This window comes from Sitophilus oryzae, unplaced genomic scaffold, assembly GCF_002938485.1.
Source record: "Sitophilus oryzae breed Bouriz unplaced genomic scaffold, Soryzae_2.0 scaffold_1396_pilon_pilon, whole genome shotgun sequence".
Lineage (NCBI taxonomy): Eukaryota > Metazoa > Arthropoda > Insecta > Coleoptera > Curculionidae > Sitophilus > Sitophilus oryzae.
This window is the reverse complement of record NW_022146055.1, coordinates 11,083,429-11,109,388: the sequence shown is the minus strand read 5'-3', so window position 1 is coordinate 11,109,388 and position 25,960 is coordinate 11,083,429. Positions and strand designations below refer to the sequence as shown.

The 25,960-nt window shown below is 31.8% G+C and overlaps 2 protein-coding genes across 2 annotated transcripts in view; both read left to right on the top strand.

Moving 5' to 3' along the window:
- LOC115876040 (WD repeat-containing protein 63) overlaps positions 1-14,169 on the top strand; it is a 71,378-nt gene extending 57,209 nt beyond the window's left edge. The window contains exons 12-17 of the mRNA XM_030891714.1: positions 797-968; positions 9,373-9,494; positions 12,938-13,082; positions 13,138-13,309; positions 13,367-13,590; positions 13,876-14,169. Coding sequence (XP_030747574.1) covers positions 797-968; positions 9,373-9,494; positions 12,938-13,082; positions 13,138-13,309; positions 13,367-13,590; positions 13,876-14,081 — 1,041 coding nt within the window. The 3' untranslated portion in view covers positions 14,082-14,169. The remainder of the gene's footprint in view (positions 1-796; positions 969-9,372; positions 9,495-12,937; positions 13,083-13,137; positions 13,310-13,366; positions 13,591-13,875) is intronic.
- Positions 14,170-20,667: 6,498 nt separating this feature from the next.
- Positions 20,668-25,960, top strand: part of LOC115876039 (probable serine/threonine-protein kinase ndrD) — a 171,433-nt gene continuing 166,140 nt past the window's right edge. The window contains exon 1 of the mRNA XM_030891713.1: positions 20,668-21,093. The gene's annotated coding sequence lies outside the window, so the exon portion shown is untranslated. The remainder of the gene's footprint in view (positions 21,094-25,960) is intronic.

Genomic DNA, 25,960 nt, shown 5'->3' with positions numbered 1-25,960 from the left:
GTACACATTGGTAGAATGTTTTCATCTTTAGATAAAGTGGCATTCTAGATTTGAATATGATTGAGTTTCTTCCATAAGTACTCCATGCTAACTTCGATATAGCTAATTTCGATAAAAAAAACATATTTTCTCTTTATCGTTTTTCAGATAAGTCCAAAATAACAGAGTTATTTTACTTTGAAAATTTCCAAAAAAAATGATATTTTGCTCAAATTTTGAGAGCCACTGGATCTTTTCTGGATTTTCTTTCTTGTAAATTTAATTTACTACCTACCTATGTTGCCATACTCGTTGCCATATTATCAAGATGAATTATTATTAATTATGATTTTTAACTAAAAACTAAAAAAAATCGAAAACATTTTTCAAAAAATTCAGAATTCTCAAAAAAAAAATTCGCGAAAAAAACCTCATAGGTGTGTTTCTGGGGTGAACTATACTACCAGTTAAAATACTTGCACTTATTTCTGGGACACCTTTTATATTTCTTCTACTATTTGCAGTGTTTTTCCAATTTCAAAATCAAAACTTCATAACTCGGAAATGGTGGAATTTAGGTACAGTATGTGTATTACGATTATTGCTTAAATTTGAAAGAAGAATTGAAATAGGCAATAATATACAGGGGTTTGCATTTAAAAAAATAAATTTTGATGTGCCACAACTTTATGGCGGGCCCTGTATACTTAAAGTTACTACTAGCTAATAGAAATTTAAAAACCCTATAACTTTTGTATTTAACTTTTTGCGGTACCTTGTATATTATATTTAATAAAAATGTATTACAATATTTCAGCCTTTTATAATCATATTGCTAACCAATAGTGGAGTGCTGGAGAAATGGGTTATATCACTAAACAGTAAAGAACCGATGTTCAAAGAAGTTATGTCTAACAGCTTTTTTACTGCTTCCGGTGTGCACCCGTTTCAACTTAAGAAAAATATAGTCGGATTGGCAGACGAACAAGGTAAATGCCGTTTAACAGAAACAAAAAAAATCAAGTTGGCTTGGAAATGACGATTGATAACATTCGCTGTATAATTTCCTTTGAATAAAAAGATTAAGAAAGGAGCATATCAAAAAATTTAGATCGAACGCGACGGTCTCCTAGAATGGCCGACTTAAGGTACGCGCACACTGACCAGCGCCGCACTCGCCGCACGCGCCGCACTAATCGCACTTTTTTTTCTTGTCGCGCCCACTGAGCCGCACAATGGATCGAAGCATAAGAAAATAGAGACATTGGCTGTTTTTGAAGAGTTCCAAATTTAAATAGTTTTTTATATATTTGTGTTAAAGATATATTCTAGTCTTATAAAACATATACAGTATGTCTGTTTGTTATTTACTTATTGAGCATATGAGCACCAATTGAAGTAAATTGAAAAACTATTCAAATTGGTAGATAAAGAGTCGTACATTTGATTGTAATTTTAAAATGAATGTAAAAGATATTCGTTTGTTATATATAACGACTTATTAAAAGCATTCTTAGGCTATAGTATTGGATTGTTAAATTTAAAAAAAAGTCACACCAGAAGTGAAAAACTTATTTGTTTTTATTTATGTCGTTAAAACTTAAAAATATAAAGTTTTCTTGAATTACAAAAAAATGTAAGCGGATGTAAGTGGAGATATTACGTGCAATGAAAAGAGCCACCTTTACTAGCACGTATCATAAAAAAATTGGCTGCCCCAAAGTGCCACTGCAAAAAATATAATGTTTTTAATGTCAAAATCCTTGAATGTATGCAATGCACGCACAGTGCACCATCAAACAATTTGTAATTTGCCGATATACATAGGTAAGTATATTCGTCGAAGAATATTGGAGTGGGACTAAATTACACTAAAATACATAAGACATATAGGTTGAAAGGCCCAGAAATATTTTCTTTAATACCATTAATTTTTATGTAGTTAAGATAAACAAGAGACACCGAACATGAATGAGTCGAAGTTCAGGTTTTGTCTTTTTATCAATACAGAAATGATATGATATTTATACATTTGTAATACAGTGCGCTTAGCTTAGCAATTTCGTCACTCAGATATCAAGTTTGCCATGGAATAACAATCAAGCACATTGTGAAAAGCAATTTCTCTTTTGTTATAATGTTTTTGTCTTCTTTTTTATTTAGAGATTAGTTCTTTTGTGAGTCACCCTGTATATTTTGTTAACTATTTGGTACAAAAGGCCATATTAATGTAGATTTAACAGAGAAAGTAATTTCGCATTTGTTATAATATTTTGTTTTCTTTTTTGTTTATAGATGAGCTCTTTTTATAAGACACCCTGTATATTTTTTAAAATATCTGGTACAAAAGGCCATATTAATTTAGATTTAACAGAGAAAGCAATTTCTTTTTTGTTATAATATTTTTGTTTTCTTTTTTGTTTAGATATTAGTTCTTTTTTTGAGATACCCTGTATATTTTGTAAACTATATGATACAAAATGCCATATTAATTTAGATTTTTGTTGTATTTATTGAAGTCTTTTTCTTGACAATGAATGATAACGAACAAGAAATAATTATAAGCTCCTTGCTAATAGAAGAAGAAAAAATCACGAAAAAGAATCGAAAGTTATAGGTTCACAATATTTGCAAAAATCCACATTATTTCCATATTTAATTGAGGATGAACCAAAAATTTTTCAATATGTGCATATTGAATTTCTAATCTCCTCTTCGGCTACCTACGTAGAGTGGAAGGAATTGCGTGTGACGTCAGCAGCACTAGCCGCATTTACCGAAAATCATTCTGGCCCAACAATGCTGGCCGCATTTTCGTCGATGCGATTCGTGCGGCTCCGGCTAGTGTGTGCACCAAAGACATTATAAAGATAGACCGAACATCTCATTCATAAATACTCGTTGGTAGTGTATCAAACATTCCAATGTGTCAAACAAGGACAGAAAAGACAGAGAAGTCTAAAATTTCCGACCCCGGCAACTAGGTGCATTTGGACTGTTCTAATGGCCAGTGGCGTATCGTTTTTTGGAACGAATTTAATTTTTAAAGTAAAAGTAAATTAATTAGTAAAATTTATACTCTATATTAATATACTACATTAACACTTTTTCGTCAGATGATTATTTTATAAGGTCTAATATAACAATATAATTAATATCCCACATATACCTATGTTGAAACGTTAGCAGATGGTTTTCGAAAATCGCTCCAACGTCGATTTTCAATTTAGACTTTCAGTTACTTCTATATATACTTGAATATTTACAGGGTGACTCAGGCTTCCGAAACAGTTCTATATTAGGTTTGTGGTTGGTGACTTTTTTTCAATTTTTTTTAGAATATGGAGGCAATGGTAAAGCACATTTTAGACATTTTTGTAAACATAGGTGGCCGGAACATATTTTCAAACCAAAGTTGTAGATTTGCCATTAAATTTCCATTCCAGAAATACCTAGGGTTGCCACCTGTCCTTTTTTGAAAAAGACAGCCCTTTTTTGGAATAACTTGTCCTTTTAACTTTTTTTGACTTAAAAAGTCATTTTTATTTTCGTATTTTCCCTGAGAAAATTACCTACAACAAACAGAAATATTCTTTTCGTCCAAATTTAATTAGAGATATTATAAAACTTATAAATAATTTTTTTCTTGTTTAGAATAGTCAACATTATTTAGAACTTCCCGTTTAATCTGAAATGATAGTTTAGGTTTTAGTTTTACCTTTTTTGATCTTAAAAAGAACTTCAAAATTAGCAATTAGTAACGATTTAGTTAGTTCGCAATCGATAGCTTTCTGTGAAGTACTGTGTAATAGTTGTTTAATCTTGTATTATTAATAACTTTCTATACCTATAATCAATATTTAATGAAAAATGTTTTTTTTTAAATATAAGAACAAGATTTGACTTTCGGTCTTCTTCTTGTATTATGGTGGCTCTGATACGAGGCAATTACCTTTTAGTCTCTCAATAGAAGGCATTTATCATTAAAGGTATCAAATCTGTGTGCTACAGTATGGGATTTCTGTCGCATAATAATGAATATTACGTTTGCTCCTAAGGCTCAAGGCTTGGTAGGGTTTGTATAAATAAATAAAATACAAAAAGCAAAAAATTATTAAGGCCTAACCCCTACATATATGCTTATTCTCTGTATTAAGTTCATCAGATTGAAGGGAACAGCCATTCGACGACAGGTTTCGGAAATTTATCTCCATCGTCAGGCCGACTTTGCTGTAATTCTCAATCCGACAAACGAAAAGCAGAAAATAGCATTTGAGTACAAAACGTACTACTATGGCGAGTGCTAGATGGCGAGAGCAGCTAGTAGTAATAGGTAAAAAGCTTTTTTGGAGGCCTGGGTCACTCTGTATATAGGTATGTATAAAACTAGTAGCCTAAGAATTATTTACAGTTCGTCCCATTCTAAAAAAAAAGGTAAGCACACCGTACAAATAACTCTAGGAAGAGGTATTTGTACAGTGGTAAAAAATTGTCTAAACAAGGCCGAAGCATATACATATAACTTTATATACTCAGCCTAATCTCTAAAAGGTGAAGCCCAAACAGTGAAAGAGAAATATGGAATTCTGCATAAGTCTAATTTACCCGGATAGTCACTTAATTGCGCATGCCTTACCTGAAGAAGTTTTCATTGGTCCGTGTTTTTAAAGAGAAGTGGTAGACTGACATTTCACCTAACCTTCAATTTTATTTATATTTTTATTATTTATAACACATTATCATGGAGTTGGAAAAATATCAAAAAATAGTTGGAAACAATAAACTAAACAAAATCACTCTTTTACGCGCACAAATAAAAAGTAATCCAAACAGAACTAAAACAACAATCAAACGGAGTTTGGCGCAATCGCAGTTCAATCGATATCCGGGTGAAATAGACTTATGCAGCATTAAATATGGAGCTGAGTTATGTTGTCTTTTTCTTACGGCACGGAAACAGCACACGGGGTTAAATAGGGAACACTGAGTATATATAGTTATATGTATATGGGCTGAAGAGGCAGATATAATAAAGCAATAAGATGTAAAAAAGGTCGGATAACACCTTTGTTTATTTGTTGAGCAAAATTCCATTCGAATATGGTATATAATGACCAGAAATGACGCAATTTTAAGAAAAAAATGTCACTTTCTGGCTTATAATAAAATTTCAAATGCAACGTTTATATTCAAATTTGTTATGATCTAAAACAGTTAGATAGTCATTGAGACAAATTATAATTCAATTACTGGCTACTACGTTCTTGTTTTAATAGATTCATTACAAATATAATTAGAAATTATTTTGATTGTGAGAGGCTCCCTTGTGGGACGCCTATGTACAATGACGAAAACAATACCCACCTGTGAAAAGATAAATTCGGGCAATTTGAGCTTATTTTTCCACACACTTGACACTGAATTCGCAGATTCAAAAGTAGGTACGTTAAACAAAAACAAAAACCACCGAAAAACACTGAAAGTTCACTTTCGTCTTGATTCCGACTTCAAACACACCGCAAGCTAAACGTAGTACGCTATAACGGACCAAGGGCCGTCGCGAGGGGTGGTGGGACGGACGGCTCATTTTATTCTGGAAGACTAGGAGCGACGTTGCCAATAGTTCTAGACGTTTCAGCACATTAAACAGTAAACATGTCCTTTAATAGTAACGCATATATCCTCTGGTTAATAACATATTATTACGCATGCTTCTTTAAAAATAAACTATTAATTTAATTAAGAAATTGAGATTTATTGATATCCGGTAAATGTTTTAAAGTCACCTTTTCTGCAAATCAAACTGAGTAGATAGGTGCAAATTTGAGATGTGGCAATGTCGCCTTCTCTATCTCAGTTGGTTTTTACAGTACGTAGTCAACCTCCGATTGTTTGATCGGGTTAACATGTCTAATGTGATATCTGTTCTTACTAAATCTATGGTGTGCACCTTCATTCATTGAAAGTAACACAAACAATATTTTTCTTCGGTCGATGCGGCGCGTGCGGCTCTGGTCAGTGTGCGCATACCTTTAAATTTCGGTTGATCAGTGCCGTTCTAATTTTATTCAAAACGTGTAAAAATATGATGTAGGGTAGACGTGGGGTAGACTCAATAATGTGATGTTTAATTTATTTTACGTTGTAAATAAATATTGGTAGTTATTAAAATTGTTATAAAAATATACAATTCTAATAAAAATAGAAGTTATAATAATTATTTATTAACACAAACATCCGATATGCTACTGAAGCCAGTAAGTCAAATTGACGTATCTAAATTCTTTGACAAGTAGTAAATAAAAGCAAAAATGTAAAAAAAATATAATTAGTTAATTTTAAGTGAATTTTATAAATGATCGGTTTATTATAACAGGGTCCGACAATAGTGCGTCAGGCATTTGTAGCTCCAAGAATAAAAAAATTGAGAATTTTATTTAAGTGCACACCTAAAGTATGACCAGGATGTATTTCAAGAAAATATTTTAACTTCTATAGGGTGGCTCAAAAAAGTGTGAGTGGACCTGGATGATTTTTTTTAAATGGAACACCCTGTATATTATTGCATTCTTGGCTTCCTTTCAGATCACTTTACATAACCTTAAGATATTAATAAATATATTTCAATAGTATCAGAGATTAAAAAATGTATCAAAAATGTATATTTTTCTGCCCTTCTTAAAAAATTATTAAAAATACAAGAACTGTTTTTAAATCACTAACTATATTAGGTATTGGTCTGTTTTTACTTTGCTATAAATATGCTAATCGTAAGTCATACAGGATGTTCAATATTCTACGCCAAACTTTCTAAAATATAAAATATTTTTTCTTTGTTTTTTTTTAACACCCTGTATATTATTTTTTATTAGATGGAGAGTTAAAAAATGAAAATTTTTTGTATTTAGAGTATTTCAAAATTTTTAACGGTTTCGCAGACATATATATAACACGCAGTATTATTTCATATAGATGTCCGACGCACTATTGCCGGACCCTGTATACACGTATGTATATTATACAGGGTGAGTCTTAAATAAGTGCAAATATTTTTAGGGCTGGTAGATCTCGATAAAAGAAACGTATTTTCTCTTTACCATTTTTCAGATAAGTCCAAAATAATCTAGTTATTTATGTTTGGTTTTTTGAAAAAAATTTGAGAGCCACCGGTTTTTTCTGTATTTGCATCCCAAAGTTGCATCCCTTTTATTGCCGTAACCATAGAGTAAAGCCGTAGCTATGGTAATATCAGACATTAATAAATTATACCGTGGGAAAATTTGCGGTGAACACGCAGTTCTAAAAAGTTTTCGAAAAATATACAGGGAAGTTTAAAAGAAACATACAATAAGCTCAGTACAGACTGACAAATCCACAAAATTTTAAATCAAATTCAAATGTGTCAAAAGAATCGTCAAACAGAACTGTCAAGGATCCCCACCCTAGAGTCCTCTTTCCGTCGACCATGCATGAATACATGTGTAGCATTATACTTCTTCCTCAATATTTTTATTCAAAGATAATTTCACATATAAATTGACAGCGATCTTTGTTTCCTAGCCAATTCTGACACCCTTTTATTTTCTTTCGTATGGTATATGCAATTTTGCCATAAAGTCGGAATTAAGATATATGGTGATTTTGATGTAGTTTGTGATTTAGTCTAGTGTTTTGGGAATTGATTAATGAAGAAAGTAACTAACCGTAGTATTGCTTGCACTACAATGTCATTCATTACTCCTATAGGAATAATATACAGGGTTGTTCACCACATACGACACGGAGTATTGTAGCTAAACGATGAGATTTTTACAAATTGTAAGTTTTGGGTTCGATGAAGGACTATTAGAGGTACAATTTAAAAATAATTTTACAAGATACAGAGTGTCCCAAATAAGTAAAAAATATCAAAGTTGTATTTTTTTAAACGGAACACCCTGTATATTATTACATTTTTAGTTTCTACGATTAAAATAAAGGTAAATTTGATTAAGGTTTATTATACTTAAACCTTACCGTTTTTGAAATATTTTCAATTTTGTGAAATTTTTAGACACTCTGTATAAGGTAGTATTATTTTTATTATTGCAACACAATAACTGATCAATAAATAAACTTCATTAAATATTTAGTATTAAAAACATTGATACCCTTGGAGAAATGAAGCTTTAAAATTTTTACTGCAATTTCACAAAATTGAAAATATTTCAAAAACGGTAAGGTTTAAGTATAATAAACAATTAAATTCCCACCTTTATCTTTTAATCGTAGAAACTAAAATGTAATAATATACAGGGTGTTCCATTTAAAAAAATACAACTTTGATATTTTTTATTTATTTGGGACACTCTGTATCTTGTAAAAATATTTTTATATTGTAGCTCTAATAGTCCTTCAACGAACCCCAAACTTACAATTTGTAAAAATCTCATCGTTTAGCTACAATACTCCGTGTCGTATGTGGTGAACAACCCTGTATACTTAATTATTCTATTTAAAGTAGGTGTTCTTTACCACATTTATAAATTTATAAAGTAAAATGTCAAAAAAAACATAATCTTTATGCATTTTTTGAGCTGGATATCGGAGATATTCTTAAGATATTATTTCGATAAAATGTCTATATGTATATGTCCCTATCTGGCGGATTCATCTCTCCAAAAAATCCTTTATGGGCATTTTTCTCCACTGCACTGCAAGAAAACCTAGTTTAATAGAGTCAGAATAGTAACACTGTCTCAACAGGGCTACCGACAAGTTACAATAGCTGAAATTGTAGGAGTTAAATCTAGAATTGGAGTGCAGTGGCGAAATACCCATAAAAGATTTTTTTGGAGAGATTATTTTGTATGTGTATTTTTTAAATGTTTATTGGTTTATGTTTTATTTTTGTTTATTTTGCAATTTATCGCAATTTCTAAATAAACTTTTGTAAAGCACAATGGTTTTTGTGTGAGATGACATGTATAAAATATGACGAGAATTGAGACAAGTCGGTGACGATATACCAGATGTATTTGAAAAGCGACTCACCCTATACCTTTTTTATTTTTCCAGATAAAAAACGAGATTTAGGATTTAGTACTTAATAATAAGACATAAATCAGGATTGATTTACGTATTCGATTGTTTTCGGTCACTTCCTGTTTCACCGGAAACGACTACGAGTTTTGATTTTTAAATGATACCTTCAGTATTTTTCACTCTGAATAGAACGACATATCATATATCAAGTTTTGAGAGTTTTGCATGTGTTTATTTGAAATAACATGCGGTTCATAATGACAATTTGACTCGAAATACCAAGAGGTTATCAATAATTTGGTACCACACACTAAATTATCCGTAATTAAATATAGCTTCACAAGATAATTATTTTTTTTAACGTTACAGGTGCCCTTCGATTATTTACTATACCACCAGCGAACGTTGCGCTCTCCGACGAAGTGACAAACCATATGAAAAATTTTGTAGCAAGAGAAATAAAGAGAAAGAAACTATTTTATAAGTGGCAGGTTAGTATTCTCTCATATCATATAGCATTATTATTTAAGATCCGAAGAAGTGTAACCAGGCACTGCTTTTTCAATTGAGTCACTGAGATCCTAGCAGATTATCGCTCTGTTTAATAAATCAGAGGAAATTTCTACAGAAGACATTTAGAAAGTGACAGACAAAAATTGTCACTATCACGTATCCCCTCGTTGAAGATATTTTATTTACCCCAGGATCATAACTGCAGTGGCAGAGCATATAATGTTATAATGTAGGCAAAAAGACGTTGACTCACTCCAGGCAAAATCATAAGACCTTTTTTAGGGTTCCATTTCTCTATGAATTTATAATTAACAAGTACTGTTTAAAGACAGTTACTTAAAGGGGTAATGCCAAAAAGCAGTTGTGTTCACAATATAAAATAATTTGTTTTTATTAGGATTTATGTTATGGTGTGTGTTTTACTACTTATAGCCCAGAGCCTATACAGGCCGAGGTTCAACAAATTAGAGACAAGCTGAAATTTGGCATGGAGCTTCATTTTGTAGATCTTTAAATATCCTGAAACCCCAGCGATGAAGCGTTGAGCCCGTAACCCCAAAACCACCCCTACAAGGGGTAAAAATGGCCCTTTTTTTACTTTTTCTTCAATAACTCTAAAACTACGAATTTTAGGAAAAAAAGTCACGGGTAAAAACTTGAAGAGAAGAAAATTTCCTACCACATACGTAAAGAACCAAAATTTTTAGAATTTCAGTAGCGCAGGTGCGAATTCTGTAATTTAGGAGGATTGTTTTAATAACCCACCATTCTGTGTTTAACTTCAAATGAAAGCATTTTTGAGATAAATCTCGAGACCAAAAAATTTATTAGGATACAAGTTCCTATAAAAACGATCTTTTTATAAAGGTAAGTTAGCAGTGGCGGAGATCATTTTTTTAAATGTGCGTTTTTTACATTTTAAAAACATTGAATAAGAAAAATTGCAGTTTTATAAATAATTTCCCATGAGATAGGTATATTGAAAAATTTACACTTTTAATAACAAAATAAGAAAAAACTTAGCTCAAAAATAGGATAACTTATCTTAAGGATAGTCCTCATTCACTTCCACATTTGTTGGGTTTATACATGTAATGCCAATGCATTGACCACATGCCATAGTGCAGGTGAGTCCCATTCGCTTGCATGTACATACATGCTTTTTTACAGCCTCCCGAAGAGCAATTGCAAAACATTTTCTCAAAAAACTCATGTAGGAGCAATGGGCTGATTTGAATGTATTGGATTCATCTCTCGATTTTTCAGATTCCAACACCAATCTTGCGGTGGTAAATTGTTATTTAACCAAGCCTGGTACCTGTAAGTTAAAAATGAGAATTTAGTTTAACATTTAAATGGAACATAAATTTAACTTACCTGAAGAAAAATTTTAAGTCCATGATATTTCGCACTATTGGAGATAGGTGGTAATGATGCCAAGTTGAAGTTGGTATTAAGACTTCGTTTAGCTCCGTACTACTGATAAAGCATGTATCTGGCACTATCCAAATCTACTTTTTTGTCGAGTTTTTAACAAATGCTACTATAAAAAACTGAGATGTAACTTCTTCTAACTTCTCCTTTGTAGCCTCGGGATTATAAAATTCTTTTAATAGCTTATAACTTTTTCTTCTGAATGGTGTTCACTAAATTAATCTTCCCTTTATTGAACACAGCAAACGTTGTGTCACAACCAGATATAGCGTGAACACTAAGAATCACATTCTTCAGATCCCCCAATTTTTGTTGTAGGGCCTATATGTCGATTATTTTATTTGGTTTTGACACCTTTCCCGGACGAATCATAAACAGTCTCTTGTGGCAATAATGAATCAGTAACACTATAATGTCCGTATCTTCGCTAACTACTACTACGGTCCCTTCTGGTAAATTGTCACTTATTGCGACCGCTGTAGTTAAAATAAGAATATCGGCATCACCATCAGCGAATTTAACATTGATTTCATTTTCCAACAATACTTTTCCGAGCGCACGAATGAAGTTGCTTTTGTTGGTGTTGTTTGACAAAAAATCTGCCTTTGGTACCTTCACTGCGGATAAATTCGAGAAAGATACAATTGGTACCATTTTTTTACCTGCAGATCTGCGATTCTGCTCCACAGTTTTGGTCTGTATCTCCCCATAGCCATCAAAACAACAGTGACATTTTTACCATACAGTACAGGCTTGGTTAAATAACAATTTATCACCGCAAGATTGGGGTTGGAATCTGAAAAACCGAGAGATGAATCCAATACATTCAGACTAGCCCATTGCTCCTACATGGGTTTTAGAGAAAATTTTTTGTAATTGCTCATCGGGAGGCTGTAAAAAAGCATGTACATGCAAGCGAATGGGACTCACCTGCACTATGGCATGTGGTCAATGCAATGGCATTACATGTATGAACCCAACAAATGTGGAAGTGAATGAGGACTATCCTTTAGATAAGTTATCCTATTTTTGAGCTAAAGTTTTTCTTATTTTGTTATTAAACGTGTAAATTTTTCAATATACCTATTTCATGGGAAATTATTTGTAAAACTGCAATTTTTCTCATTCAATGTTTTTAAAATGTAAAAAACGCACATTTAAAAAATTATCTCCGCCACTGGTAACTTACCTTTATTAAAAAGATCGTTTTTATAGGAACTTGTATCCTAATAAATTTTTTGGTCTCGAGATTAATCTCAAAAATGCTTTCATTTCAAGTTAAACACAGAATGGTGGGTTATTAAAACAATCCTCCTAAATTAAAGAATTTGCACCTGCGCCACTGAAATTCTAAAAATTTTGGTTCTTTACCTGTGTGGTAGGAAATTTTCTTTTCTTCAATTTTTTACTCTTTTACTTTTTACTTTTTTCCTAAAATTTGTAGTTTTAGAGTTATTGAAGAAAAAGTAAAAAAGGGCCATTTTTAACCCTTGTATGGGTGGTTTTGTAGGTTGTAGGTTGTACATCGCTGGGGTTTCAGGATGTTTAAAGATCTACAAAATGAAGCTCCATGCAAAATTACAGCTTGTCTCTAATTTGTTGAAGGTCACTCATGTAAAACGATGTATCGGCCTTCGACCTATTAATAGAGATACCCCCAGATCTATGAGCAATCAATTTGTCTGTATTTGATTGAATTAGAACAAAACTGTTCTATTTGTTATTATATTATTACAATTATGGTAGTTCTTTGTAGTTCTATATATTTAACGGACATTTTTTTGGTCAAGTTTAAAATATTATATATTTTTTTATTTTAGCCCTATTTCCTTGATCTTTTTGCCAAAAATTCATGAAAATAGGACTAAAAGTAAAAAAATATAATACTTGACAAAAAAAATTTCCGTTTTTTTGCATCTGAGTGTATATTATAATTATGTAGTTTTAAATTAATATCTTATTCAATATTAAACATGTGTTTCATTAGGATGAATTTAACACAAAACATGAAAATATCTTGAAAATGAAACAGGAAACGGAAAAGAGAGAAAGGGACGAAGAAAATGAAAAGAATTTAGAAAAGCAAGATGACAAGGATACGGACAAAGATGATAAGACAGGTCCCCAGCCAGGTAAGTTTCAGATTTAATACCTTTATTTTTTTGTTAACAGTGTAAATGAGATTAGGTAAATATATCGAGTGGGTCATTAAACAACGGCAATTAAGCGAAGAAGCAAGAATCAGAGCTATGGTAATAAATAAGAAGCAACTGGATACGAAAGATTTAGAAAAAAGACGAAAACCGTTGCAAAAGCTTGATGAAGAAAATGAAAGAAAGAAGAGGAAACAAAAACAGAGGTAGGTATTTAAAAAAAACTATAAAATGATACTATGTCTAGTTTTTCATTATTACAGGTTGAAAGAAGGTGAAAATATTTTTCACGATACAGTTGCAAGCTTATTTCCCGATGTACTAAAAGAAAAACCAATCCCACCTCCAGACCCTTACACAACAAAATATCTCACTAAAGAAAAACAAAAGTGCTTTGAAAATTTCGAGGACCTAGCCGAAGATGCAGATGACTTTATTTCAACCAATCCATATCTATACGATTTCAGTTATAAGAATTTACTTGTAGGTAAGAAAAGCTCTATTATGTTTTCAACCAAATATCTTTGTTTTCAACAAACAATAAATATTCAGCTATTTATCTAAAATATTGAGTTTAATGTCGCTTTGATCAGTAAATGATTGGAAATCATCAAGTCATTGTCAGAATTATTTATTGCAGAAACAGAAATTTACTTAAAATCATTTTTGCTTATTAAATTATTGTGCATTCATTATTATGTTAATAAACATTTCTCTCTTTACGTTTCATAACTTATTTTTCAAAACAATAAAAAGTTATTTAAATTTTTAGGAAATAAACAAAAGTTTCAACAAGATTTGAACAATATACACAAGGAACGTTACGATAGAGAAAAACAATTTAGAGTTGGTGCAAGTCTTTTACATACCCAAGACAAAAGCGGTGGAAGCAAAACGTTTCTGAAAGAGAAAGGAGGCATAGAAGAGCTTGAGAATCTAGAAGATGATGTTGAAATAGCTGTTGAAGACTATAATTAGACTTTAACATTTGTTAGACATCAAAATTTATGAAAATTATGTTCTTTAAAAAATAAGTTTTTTGGTAATTAATGATATATGTTAATTTCTAATATATACTTTCTTAAAAATATGAAAAAATTAACTTATTTTGTGTGTGAATTAGGGTTTTCAAACCGGGATCCTGAAAATCTCAAAAAATGTAAGTGCCCAATCTAAAATAATTCGAATTCATACACTAGTTTTTTAAAGATGATATTTTATTTATACTAAGCAAAATGTCAGTATCTAAAAGTTATATGTTAACACGTAAAGGAGGGCGTCATTACGTGATTGTTGGGTGCAATAACATCCAATAAATCAACTTTCCCAGACATTCAAGTCTCCCGAAACACAACATTTTCTGGCTTCACAACTTCTCATACCGATTTGATCAGAAGCAAAAATGGATTCAAACAGCTCGATAAAACATGTGAGTAAACAAAGTGCCCATTACATAATCAAAAAATTAAATAGGCATATACTATGGGCTGTGCTATGGGTGAATAAATTATAATTTGCTATATTAATGGTAGGTTATGTTATCTGTGATGGTAGGTATATTTGTTTTAATCAACTAGTGGCTTAAATTTTTTGAAGTGAAACTTCTTTAAGCCGGGACCCCCTTAGGCCACACGCCACGCTATCCCACGTCGCAACACGTAGGTCCAAGTGGGCTGACGTGTTGCAACGTGGGAAAGAGTGTACACATGAGATCTGGGACAGACGATACACTTGTGATAGCGTGGGATGGCGTGGGATGGCGTGGGATGGCGTGACGTGACGTGGCGTGTTGCGTAGTGTGTACGCAATACATGAAATTAAATGAAAAAACATACGCACAAATCTTCATGACGTGGTGTAGCATGGCGTCGCGTGGCTAAAAGCGTGTTGGCTTATGGGGTCCCGGCATTACGCTCGCTAAATATCTACGTATTGACGCGACGTGTAGCAGTCCACGTGTTGATCAAAAATATTGATATTCTAATACAAATTTTGTGAAAGTGAATCAAATTATTTATTAATTTTTAATTTTATTACTTTCTAACACTTTTAGAGTAAATATACAGGGTTGTTCACCACATACGATACGGAGTATTGTAGCTAAAAGGCTAGATTTTTGCAAACTGTAAGTTTTGGATTCGTTGAAGAACAGAGTGTTCCAAATAAATAAAAAATATCAAAGTTGTATTTTTTTAAAATTAAACACCCTGTATATTATTACATTTTTAGTTTCTACGATTAAAATAAAAGTAAATTTGATTCGAGGGGTGTCTCACTATTGGAATTACCTGTACATTTTCTTGGCAGTCGCTGGCAGTCATTGGCAGTCTTATGGCAGTCGTCTATAATAATTACATGGCAGTCATAGGCAGTCTTCTTCATAGTCATTGGCAATCACTTAGCAGTGGAAGGATATTTTGGCAGTACGTGTACATTTTTTACCCGAGTGAGACACCCCTCGGTAATTACTCATTTGTTATAATGTTTTGTTTTCTTTTTTGTTTATAGATGAGCTCTTTTTGTAAGACACCTTGTATATTTTTTAAAATATCTGGTACAAAAGGCCATATTAATTTAGATTTAACAGAGAAAGCAATTTCTTTTTTGTTATAATATTTTTGTTTTCTTTTTTGTTTAGATATTAGTTCTTTTTTTGAGATACCCTGTATATTTTGTAAACTATATGATACAAAATGCCATATTAATTTAGATTTTTGTTTTATTTATTGAAGTTGTACATAAAAAGCAATAAAATAAAAGTATTAATTTCGAAATAAGTCAATGTCCCTATTTTCTTATGCCTCGATCCCGAGGGGTGTCTCACTATTGGAATTTCCTGTACATTCTCTTGACAGTCGCTGGCAGTCACTGGCAGTTTTATGGCAGTTGCCTATAATAATTACATGGCAGTCATAGGCAGTCTTCTTCATAGTCATTGGCAGTCGCTTAGCAGTGGAAAGATATTTTGGCAGTACGTGTACATTTTTTACCCGAGTGAGACACCCCTCGATTTGATTAAAGGTTTACCGCATTTTAAACTTATCGTTTTTGAAATATTTAGGTTTTCGCTCGGGTTTTCGTCAAAATACAGTAATAATTTTAATGCTTAATTCATTTCTCTAGGCGTATTTAAGTTTTTAAAACCAAATATTGTACTAAAGTATTTTTATTTACTAAATTTTGTGTTGCAATAATAAACATTATACTACCTTATATAGATTGTCTAAAAATTTATTTTAAACAAAAGTTTTTTTAATTTCACTCAAAATGAGTTATTTGGGTCATAAATGACCTAAATACAAAATATTTTCATGGTCTTCTGTCTGCCATTATGTTTTGTTCTGCCATCATTTCATGTTCTGTCTGCCCGTCTGTCCGTCTGTAACACGATAACTCAAAAACCGCTAAACCGATTTTAACGAAATTTGGCACAAAAATACTGTGGCACCCGAGAATCTGGCCATTAGTTTTTGGTGGGGGTGGGGGTTTGGTAAGGGGGTATGGGAGAGGGTTAAACATTTAAAAAAATCGTAACTCCAAAATTACAGTAGCGAAACGCGGTTTTCAATTTAAGATTAGGAATAATATTTGCAACAAAATTTGTAATAACATCAAAATCAGTCAAAGTCGCAGTTTTTGAGATAACTGAAAATAAAAGAACTGCCTACCAACTTTTTATTAACATATTTTAGTATGGGCGGCTATACGTGCCTCCCGGCGCAGCGCCAATTTTTTACCTATCTCTTCAAGTTTTTGTAGAAAATGCATTTTCTTATAATTTAGACCTCATTTATCCATAGAATATTGACGTTTTTTGGAATATGGACCATGGAATATTAACAGGGTATTCCATTTAAATTAAACAAGTTATTGCCGTTTAAAGCTAGAAATTATTCAAAGCTTCAAATTATTTATTTACTGTATACAAATGTATAAGAGTGAATCGCCATGGTAATCTAGTAAGCCGGAGAGAGCAAAAATACGAAGTATTTATTACATAACCACAAATTACCTATAACAGATGCGAAAGAACACCGAATTACGCGTTCAGGTTTCTGTGACCTTCAGAAAGAGTTCGTAAACAATCCGCATCAATGTATAGTTTGGGTTATTATTTGTTTGGGTGAAAATAATCTGCACCAATATGTTATCGAGGCATACAAAAAGGTCCACAGACTTCGAGACATACGAAAAATCAAGTCCATTTAGATTGTGTCGCATTTTTCACACCTTAAAAAATTAGTTTTTTATAGTTATAGCAACTGCAGCGACTATGAAAAAAGCTGTGTGATTTTCATAGAAAATAAGGGCACCTGTAATTCATTTGAGAATGTTATAAATCGCTAAAAGAGGTTTCAAATCTCTTGGATTTCTATTAATATTAAATAAATTTTATTAAAAATTGAACTAAAATTGTTAGTATCATTAAAAACAATTCAAATTCAAAAAATTGTATCAAATCAAATTCCCTCATTTAAGGTGAATATTAAAAGTAAATATAAATACAGCTCATTCTAAGCTCTACTTATCTTTAAAGGAAAATTTAAATCATTGTTGCAATTGGGCCTTAATGCCATTTCGAATGAACAATCATTAATAATGTACATTATAATAATAATAAATTTTATATCATAGTGTGTATTAAAACTACTAAAACACTTTTAAATTGATATTATATTAACAACTTTTGTTTTAATCCAAAAAAATTACCAATTTTCTCCAATCAAAATATTTGTGGGTCCTGAAAAGGACCTTCGTTTTCCCATCTTCGTCAAGGTAGGTAATGGGTAAACGGTAAAAAAACAGGATAATGAAATTTAAAAAATTACAAAAATTATTCAAAAGTGCCTCCCTCTTGCATTAAACAATAACCCAAACCATCATAAAATCCCCTCCTCACATTGGATAGCATATCAGGGGTGACAGTGTCAAAGGCATTAAATATTTTCTGCCTTAACTACTCCAAGTTTTGAATTTCTTCATGGCCGTAAATTTTAGATTTTATGTACCCCCATAAAAAGAAATCATTCACCGAGAAGTCAGGTGAAATTAAACGTAAGTTAAACAAAACTGTCATTTTTGAAAATTTGTCAAAATTTGGACACACGCTAAATGGACTTGATTTTCCTATGTCTCGAAGTCTGTGGACTTTTCTGTATAATCTCACAGTAATTTAATAGATTGCTCGTCATATTATATCAGCTCGTAGGAGATTAGGAAAAAAAAGATATTTATAGTATAAAAAATTAATTTGTTTAACAAAAATTTAATTAAAAAGATGTGACAAAATAGTTACATTTCTATTGGTTCTATCGGACTTTTTCGACTATATAAATCTTTATTTTTTGTAAACTTTAATGCACAAAATATTTTCAATCTAATAAATAATTTAATGATGTAAATAAGAGGAAATTTCTCACATGGGTGGTCAAATTCTATAGTTTTCATTATATCAAACAGCCTCTGAATGTTTTCTTCAGTGCCAAAACTCATCAAAATTTAATATAAATAATTTTCCAGCCTGTAAATAAAATGAACAAATTTTCCACTTTCATGATCAAAGGCTTTTAAATGGGTAAATAATTTCCGAGTTATCCAGAGATTCGGATTCTTTTTACAAATTTTAGACAAATATCACATTGATGTATTTGAGAGACCCTTTTAATGATGTAGTCAAACATAATTAAAAGGCATTTTGAGTTGAAAACATTTCTCAGAGGCTGTTTGATATAATGAAAACTATAAAATTTGACCACCCATGTGAAAATTTCCTCTTATTTACATCATTAAATAATTTATTAAGATTGAAAATATTGATGTATTAAAGTTTACAAATAAAATTTATATAGTCGAAAAAGTCGATAAACACAATAAAATGTAACTATTTTGTCACATTTTAAATTAAATTTTGTTAAATAAATAAATTTTTTATACTATAAATATCTTTTTTTTCCTTCTAAATAAACACATTTGCATCCCATTTTAAATAAGATATACAAATTACCAAAACTTAGAAATAACAGTTCAAACACTATGTCATTCCAGCAAGCGAATACGACACAGCATAGGTTTCCGGACTAAACGACTGGTGTATTTACATCACTCAATAGGCGTGTCGGGTTTGCCGAGCGGTTTTCGATGCAGTCGGTTTCTTTCGCATCTGTTATAGGTAATTTGTGACATAACCACTTAATCTGACGCTAGATTCCATGCGCTTGGGAAAATACTTGTCTTCTCTCTTTATTCAGTACATCTTATTTTGCTAAGCGTGTTGACCGTAATCGCGAAAATCGGCACCCAAGACCAGAAATGCCAGCCCTAGTATAACAAACTTTCTTATTTTATTTTATTTGGCTGTATGAACCCGCCATAACATATCGTCACCCTAGAATAAGATTGTTCTATAGACCATTTCGATGAAACTGTGAAAACAAGGTTTAAAGTTTAAACTGGATATCCGTGAACACTATATACCAAAATGGTTCTATTAAACATATAAATTGAAGGTAATAGAAAAACCTATCAAACATATGTATTTATTTTACTTTTAGAAGCTTTATTTAAAAGATATTAGTGATTTTAGATTTGGATATAGAACAAATGTGTCTATTAGCTGTGCATTGAGCCGATTTTAGGGATATAGAACAAAATAAGGGGATATAGAATAATATAATACTCATTTTAAGCTGATTTATTTGTATTTCAAAATATTATTTCAATACAAAATCACTGAAGTGGAGACATTAAGACATTAACTAAAGACAACATAAAAAATAAAAACCTAAAATACAATAGTAGTAATTATTCGTCTGCATTGTTTATTAAAAACTATAATTTTTTTCCGCCTATTTGTTTGGTATGTATAGTGTTTTTAATAACTTATTCAGATTTTAAATCTGATTTTTAACTTTCGTTGGATTATTTAAATGTCTTTTTAGCTATCTCTAGTATTGATAGTATTAGAGAACGATTTAGCAGTTATTTGAGTTGAAGCAGCTGGTTTCACAAAATTCCAAAGTGTGAAACATTCTAATTTGCTAACAAATCAGGCAATCAGTGCAGTACAAACTGTAGGATGTAGCCTTAAATACTGATTTTTGGATGTAGGCCATTATATGGTTTCGCGACTTCCAAATTAATATGGATATAGTACAAAATATTATATTTTTTTATTTGTGAATTTGGCTATATTGTTTTTATGGATATAGAACAAGCTAATTCTGCATAAAAAATGGTGTTTGTAACTCATTTTACCCGAAAAGTGGATATAGAACAACCTAATTCTAGGGTGACGATATATCAAATCTATGTATATTTTTTATCTGAAAAAATAAAAAAAAAGTTATAATGGTGAGTCACTTTCGAAAGACACCCGGTATGCTTCTCCTAAATATAATCACGAATTATCCCATTCCCAGTTTTTCCTGCAAATACCATCTTACTTAATTAATCCCATCAATTTTTCATATAAAACACGATCTGGGACACGAAAATATTTCAGTTAACCCGTATATAAATATACGATTGTACTGCCATCCGTCAGAAATCCCCACTCGACCAACAAACAAGCAGGCTGCGAAGAAATCAAACAAACGAGCAGCAGGACAGCCGCACTCTCCTCGCGAGTCGAGCGTGCCGAGAAACCGCGCCGTTGTTCAACTGTCACCGGTGCGCGTTTGTTTACGGATATCCGAGGCGATTTTCAAAAAGGAAACATCGAGTGACCCGAAAAACTAAACAAGTGAAATGATTTCGATGGGTTGAGTGAAAAAAGTACGCTGGTTTTGCCATGTCGATTTAAAGTTTCGTCTAACAAGGACTAACAAAAATAATAATTGATTCGAAAGTTTATTTGTGTGTATTGGTCGAATATTTGGATTAAAAATGGTGTTCTTTTATGTGGATTTTATTGTGGAAGTTATAGATACGTGTGTCATGGTATTGGAGAAATAAATTGTCGTTTAATGTCTGATCTTGGATTATATTAAGGGTAAGTAATATATATTTTTTAATAAATTAGAAGTTTTATCGATTATGTTGAAAATTAAGAAATTAGTGATTTGATAAAAATGAAACAAAATAAAGTCTAAACGAGAGAAGGGACCATTTTGATAGACATTTAAAAAATTAGAGAAAATATGGTCTACTTTTGATCTAAAACCACAGAGAATTACTGTTATTGTCATAAGTCATATTCTCTCGTTGGACAGTTTTAATGATATTAATGCTAGTAGATATAGGCTTGGTGCATTTCAGTTGATTTCAACAAATTCCGACCCCAGCGCTTCAACGGAAAAAATCAGAAATTATCAGTATGTATTTCACGCCACTGTTATGTTGATCGCAATTTTCGCAATGATCGCATTGATTGAAATAATATTGAAATCGTGGTTTTGTCATAATATTTAAGTATTTTAGTTTTTTTGCTAGTGCAGTTATTGAGATTATAAAACACTCAGGTACGAGGTTTGTGTGATGTAACGCTGTTTTGGGGTAGTAAAAAATAAATGAAAAAGAATTCGAACTAGGCGTCGCGGCGTGTTGTGTTATGACAATTTCAAATGTTAATAAAATCGCCTAAAAAGATTTTGATTTTTTTTTTGTTATTTATAACGGCCTACTAATAAGAAAATGTTATATTTTAAATATTGCAGTAAATAGCGAAAATAAATATTATAAAGTGATATATATTTTTGAGAAGCTGATTTCGGTTTTTGACAAAATCGACAGGTTGGTGCCGAGGAATTTTTTCGAAAAATTTTGGAAAATCGATTTTGCTTATTTCGTAATATGTTGTAGCGCTGAATGTGTACTTTATAAAAACGGTATCGTTTTTGAGAATCACACCTTTTGTTCCAGAGATATTTGGTGTTAAATGTTTCGAAAAACAGAAAAAAATATTTCTTTTGTAGATTTTCTCAAATAACTCGAAATCTGTTAGAGATATCGGAAATCGGTTTTTTAGGCAGTCAATTCTACATAAAATGAACTATCTGTGAGCATATTTTAGATGCGATCTGAGAGATTTATGTTTTTGGCAAAATCGACAGGGGGGTGCCGAGGAATTTTTTCGAAAAATTTTGGAAAGTCAATTTTGCTTATTTGGTAATATGTTGTAGCGCTGAATGTGTACTTTATAAAAACGGTATCGTTTTTGAGAATCACACCTTTTGTTCCAGAGATATTTGGTGTTAAATGTTTCGAAAAACGGAAAAGCAAGACAGATCATATGATTTATAAATATACAGGGTGTTCTATTTGAAAAAACACAACTTTAGTTCATATTTTCAAAAATATTTTTTTTTGTACAAAAACAGACTATGCCACTGTATTCTACGTAAAAAGTTCTACAATATACAGTTTTCACCTTCTTGATACCTTTAACAATAACAGAGATATAGGGAGTGCCAAATTTTCGGAAAGACCCAGTAGCTCAGAAACGATGAGGGCTACGAAAATTTTGTTTACAGCATCTTCCGTTTGACAAAAAAGTGGACAGGTTTGTGCAAACCGCATCATCATATCTTTATTAATAACGGAAATACCGTATGATTTCAACCAAAATGGGACACCCTATACAAATATATTCAGGTCTGGAAGATCTCGATAAAAAATAATATTTTCTCTATACCGTTTTTCAAATAAGTCCAAAATAACCGAGTTATTCAAGTTAAAAAATTTATTTTTTAAAAATTTTGAGCGCCACCGGATTTGTTCTGTATTTGCATCCATTTTAGTACCATAACGATTAAGCCCTAACCACGGCATATAAAACAACATGAAAACAACTATATGTCGTGCTCTAACTATTGTAATATCAGAGATAAAGATATACTGTGGAAAAAAACAGGCAGTTCTAAAAAGTTTTTTTTAAATCTAGAGGAAAATTTAAAAGGAAATACACGATTTTCAACATCTTTTTTTTGCAAAAAAACCTTATAGGTTTGTTCCTGGGGTCGAAATATACCATCTTTAAAAATATTCCAAAAATAAACAATATTTTATTGCCTAAAAATTGTCACTGAATTGGACACTACGTTCTCAAATGTAAAAAAAATCCTTGTAAACAAAATGAATACTCCTATATAAACGACTACCACTGCATACAGTGTGACAATGAGTTAACTTTTCACCCATTATTTATCACCCCTAGGTGTATGTTCTCTATGTAAATATTGACAAAAAGATAAACACTTAGTTAATATGTGACGATGGTAGAAACAAGACAACATATTTTGAGGTGACATCTGCTAGAAAAGAAGTAAAATCATTATTAATATAATTGAGGGTAAAACTAACTGATTCGTGTGAAAATAGTGTACATTTGATTAGAAAAATACTGTGCTAATTTCTAAATATCTCATTTCGGTCAATAAAGACCAAGAGAAGGATTGACGAAAGGGATAGAAACTATCCATTCAGGAATAACCTAAATCGGATTGCCCTGATATGGACCATAAAATTAATCAAGAAAAAGGAGAATATTATTAGTTAAACATACATAATAAAGATAAAAATAAAATGAAGAAGTGAAATAGATTTTAATGATAAAGATGAAATATATATATATGTTACTGTAAATGTCCGAAATGTGGTAAAACCTAGGATTTACCAAAAGCAAGTGGTAGTAAAAACCAACCAACCCCATCAAATAACCACCTAACCAATGCATTAACACCCCCCAAATAACCAGGCTAACCAATGCATTAACACCCTCGAAATAGCTAGGCTAACCTAATTAGTTAATGCTTTTGGTAAATCCTAGGTTTAGCGCGCTTATCCTAGGTTTTACGGCATTTCGGACATTTACAGTAACTTAATATATACTTTTTATGTTTGGATTTATATTCCCTGAAAAAAATTATTATAAAAAATAATCATTAAATTTAACTTATTAAAGTTAAATGCCAAAACAATTCTAGTTGGTTGTAATCTTCATATAATTTAATTTAATATGAAATCCTCCATAAAATCCAAAAAGAAATGGAAAATTAGCAAAGGTAAAAATTTGATTTTTCCAAAAATAGGTAGATAAATATCTATCATGGTAAAAAATAAAAAAAAACATTGAAAATTATAATAGGTAAATAAAATTTTCCTAGTAACAAGTTGCAATTAATAATAGCTCTTTTCAATATCGCGGAAAATAAGTCGGAGTGAGAGAAATGCGACCGACCGACGCGACGCGCAACGGTGTGCTGTTGCGGCGTTGCCGATACGCCTTTCCCTATCAAGTAAAGTAAAATCACGACCGCAAACCGCTTATTTTTAAAAGACTTTTTTTTCAGGAGACAACTAGATAAAATCATTAGGTTTGTAATGTTTGCTGCTATCGTTTCACTGTTCTGTGGAGGCGCGCGCTGTCAAGATCCTTGTTATATGTCAAGGCGCCTCTCTGCGTTTTAACCTCACTTCGTTTTTGACCGGTTTGCGGCACGGTTGCAAATCCTGCTTTTAGAAATGGCAATTTAAATCTTGCTGCAAAATCTGAATCAGCTGCCATTTCGAAGCTACAGGGTAGAGTTTTGGATTGACCCACCTTAACTCGAATTTGTATTTTGCTGACACGTTGGTGTACTTTTGCTGTTGTCCTCCAGAATGTTAAATGGAGAAAGGACAGTTCTTTATTATTGAGCCCTCGGAAGTGTTTCGAGGGTCTTATGGACGGCCTGTGTCCAACGTACGGGCATTATCCAAGGTCCTAGTAGTATCCAAGGTACGGGTAGTGTTCCCCTGTACCGTTATCTTATGGACGGACTGTGTCCAAGGTTATGGTCCAAGGTTATGGTCCATGTTACGGACATTATCCAAGGTCCTAGTAGTGTTCCAAGGTACGGGTAATGTCCCCATATTGCCACAGTATGGATACAGCGTAAGCCCCATGCTGCTTCGCTCCCATTTCTAAGCCTAGTCAGTAGCTACGGCTGTATTGATTCATGGTGTCCTCATTCTGGCCCCTTTTGTTGTTTTGGCCAACAGGATCGCCGACAGACAGTACAGAGATATGAGCCCACCTCACGCTGCTACTTTTTAAAACAGGATTGCCTCAAGAACAGCTAAGTGTAGATTTAGGTTCTGGTTTTCAGTCGATTTTCAGTCTTAACTTAACGTACATTTTAAATAATATCGTACAGACTATATTTAGTGGTTAGATTATTAAGAATATTTATGTCGATTTAGTTGTTACAATATGATTTAGATTTTAGGTTTCATTACATTACGCCTTGTAATAGTATTACTTTCTATAGATATTATTATTACGCTATATTAACAGATGAATAACCAGACATAGATTCCAGAATCTTCCAGAATCCAGATTTAACACCGCATAAAATTTTACAATTTAAATAAAGTAATGCTACCTTTCTTATATTTTCTATAACGTTACACGCATTGTATTTTTTCATAGTCTTTTCATAGAACATATTTAATATTATTTACATACATAGCTTTACTCGACATATAACTACTATAATAATTATTAAAATTGTACAATGCTATTTACCATCAGGATACATCATGAATGAATATAGTCACTAGTTTTAAGTAATAAACAACTGTGTTTTCTTTCGCTGTACATGTCTGGCGCCCAATATCTATATATTTTTTTTATTGTTATTGATTAGTTTTCTCTCTAGTGAAATACCCACGACTGCTCTCCGATGAAAAGCTGCCGTTCGCAGTGGTAATGTTTATAAAAAACGCTACAATGTGCACAGTTTCTCGGTTTATTTCATACGTTTGGCAACGTGTTTACTGTCCTCTCTCTGTTCAGTACATTATAAACGCCATTGTACTCTTCTTACATACGGAAATCTCGACCCAAGACTAACCTTTGCCAGCCCTTAGTATTAATA